This window comes from Austrofundulus limnaeus, unplaced genomic scaffold, assembly GCF_001266775.1.
Source record: "Austrofundulus limnaeus strain Quisiro unplaced genomic scaffold, Austrofundulus_limnaeus-1.0 Scaffold748, whole genome shotgun sequence".
NCBI lineage: Eukaryota > Metazoa > Chordata > Actinopteri > Cyprinodontiformes > Rivulidae > Austrofundulus > Austrofundulus limnaeus.
The window spans coordinates 20,410-21,965 of NW_013953150.1; the positions used below are offsets into that span (position 1 = coordinate 20,410).

Genomic DNA, 1,556 nt, shown 5'->3' on the forward strand with positions numbered 1-1,556 from the left:
ATTTTGTCTATTTGTGAAAAAGGGGCAGAAATCATAAGATTCTTTCTTCTGCTACCTTTCGTTTAATTTGTGTTTTGTTGTATGTTGAATTTATGTTGTTTTGTTTTTAAATGAAAAAACTTTGAGAATTACCACCTAAAACAGTTTAAAAGTTAAAATAAAATGGTATGTTGACAATTTCACATGTTTATTCATAAATCTCTTTCTGATACTTTGATAAATCTCTAAGCGTATCATGGGAGTTTGTTTTAATGAGCTGCATGACAAAAGTTTTTTTTTTAAAGCTGTCACTTTGACTTTTCAAACTGTGACAAAACCATGTGTGTTGTGTTTTTCCTGACTAAATGCAGAATAGCAGAGTACCACCTGAAAAACTATGAGTCATCACACGCAGCCTTTTCACAGGGACATCAACTGGATGGTGAGTACAACATGCTTTGACTTCAAGCGTAGATTTTATAATCCTGCTATGGACCAGCCTCTGTTTCCAGCAGTTTCCTGTCTGCTTTACTTCACTCATGAGATACAATGATGTGTTTCTGTTTATTAGCTAGAGGAATGTTATACCAAGTATTAAGGCTGGGCAGTATGACCTCAAATTCATGTCACAGTATAAATTGAATCCCTTCACAGTAACAGAATATATCGCGGTATAAAATTATCATAAAAAGCAAAGATAATGTAATTTTTAGAGAATTTATTTTGCAGAAAACTCATAATCAAAGCCAGTATTTTTGCTGTAGTGCAAATGAACATAACAGAAGTACAGAAGAATGTTTTATATATATTGTAAAAGCGTTACAACAACAAACAAAAACATTTCTCAAATTTTCAACAATATCAAAATAAAGTGGATGTTATAACCAGGATGTTATAACCAGTAATTCAAGTAAAATTAGTCATTTAGAAATAAAAACAATTCTAAGTTGGCAGAAGTTGTCTAAAACGTTATAGTGTGACAGGAGCTGCACGTAGTCCTGTCATAAAACTATTTCAGATAACTGGAATATAAGTGTGGTGAGGCCAAATAAATGTAACATCTGTTTTCTATTCAGCGTCTGACACATCATTTGAAGTTTGGATAAAGCGATGTGAGGAGATGATGGGAAGTAAGTAGTTATTTTATGGTATGTTTCATTTAGGTTGCATTTATTTTTTAGAAGTTGCTTAAGATTAGTAATTTTACTCGTATATTACTCATCCTTGGTTGTGTGGGGGGATTGTAAGAAGATGTAAAATGACTTAATTATCAGCTGTTTGTTCACTGGAATGTGCTTGGCAGTTTTAGTTCAAACAAGTTTGCAGATAAGTTTAACTTCAACCGTATGTTCTATTTATTCCTGCTTTCAAAGTTGAAGTTAAACAGCGCAGTCAGCGAGCAGATCAGCCCGTCTGATCAAACAAATGAGTGCGCACTCATCTATGGTTCTTCGACTGTGCGCTTCGCAGTGTTGAAAGCAGAGCTGCTTAGCCCAATAAAAGATGCATGCCGTGTGTGTGTGTGTGTGTGTGTGTGTGTGTGTGTGTGTGTGTGTGTGTGTGTGTGTGTGTGTGTG

The 1,556-nt window shown here is 34.6% G+C and overlaps 1 protein-coding gene across 2 annotated transcripts in view; it reads left to right on the top strand.

Annotated features, from left to right (window-relative positions):
- Positions 1-1,556, top strand: part of sugt1 (SGT1 homolog, MIS12 kinetochore complex assembly cochaperone) — a 45,202-nt gene that overhangs the window by 3,132 nt on the left and 40,514 nt on the right. For both annotated transcript variants that reach the window (XM_014028340.1, XM_014028341.1), the window contains exons 5-6: positions 351-421; positions 1,056-1,109. In XM_014028340.1, the coding sequence (XP_013883794.1) occupies positions 351-421; positions 1,056-1,109 (125 nt within the window). The remainder of the gene's footprint in view (positions 1-350; positions 422-1,055; positions 1,110-1,556) is intronic.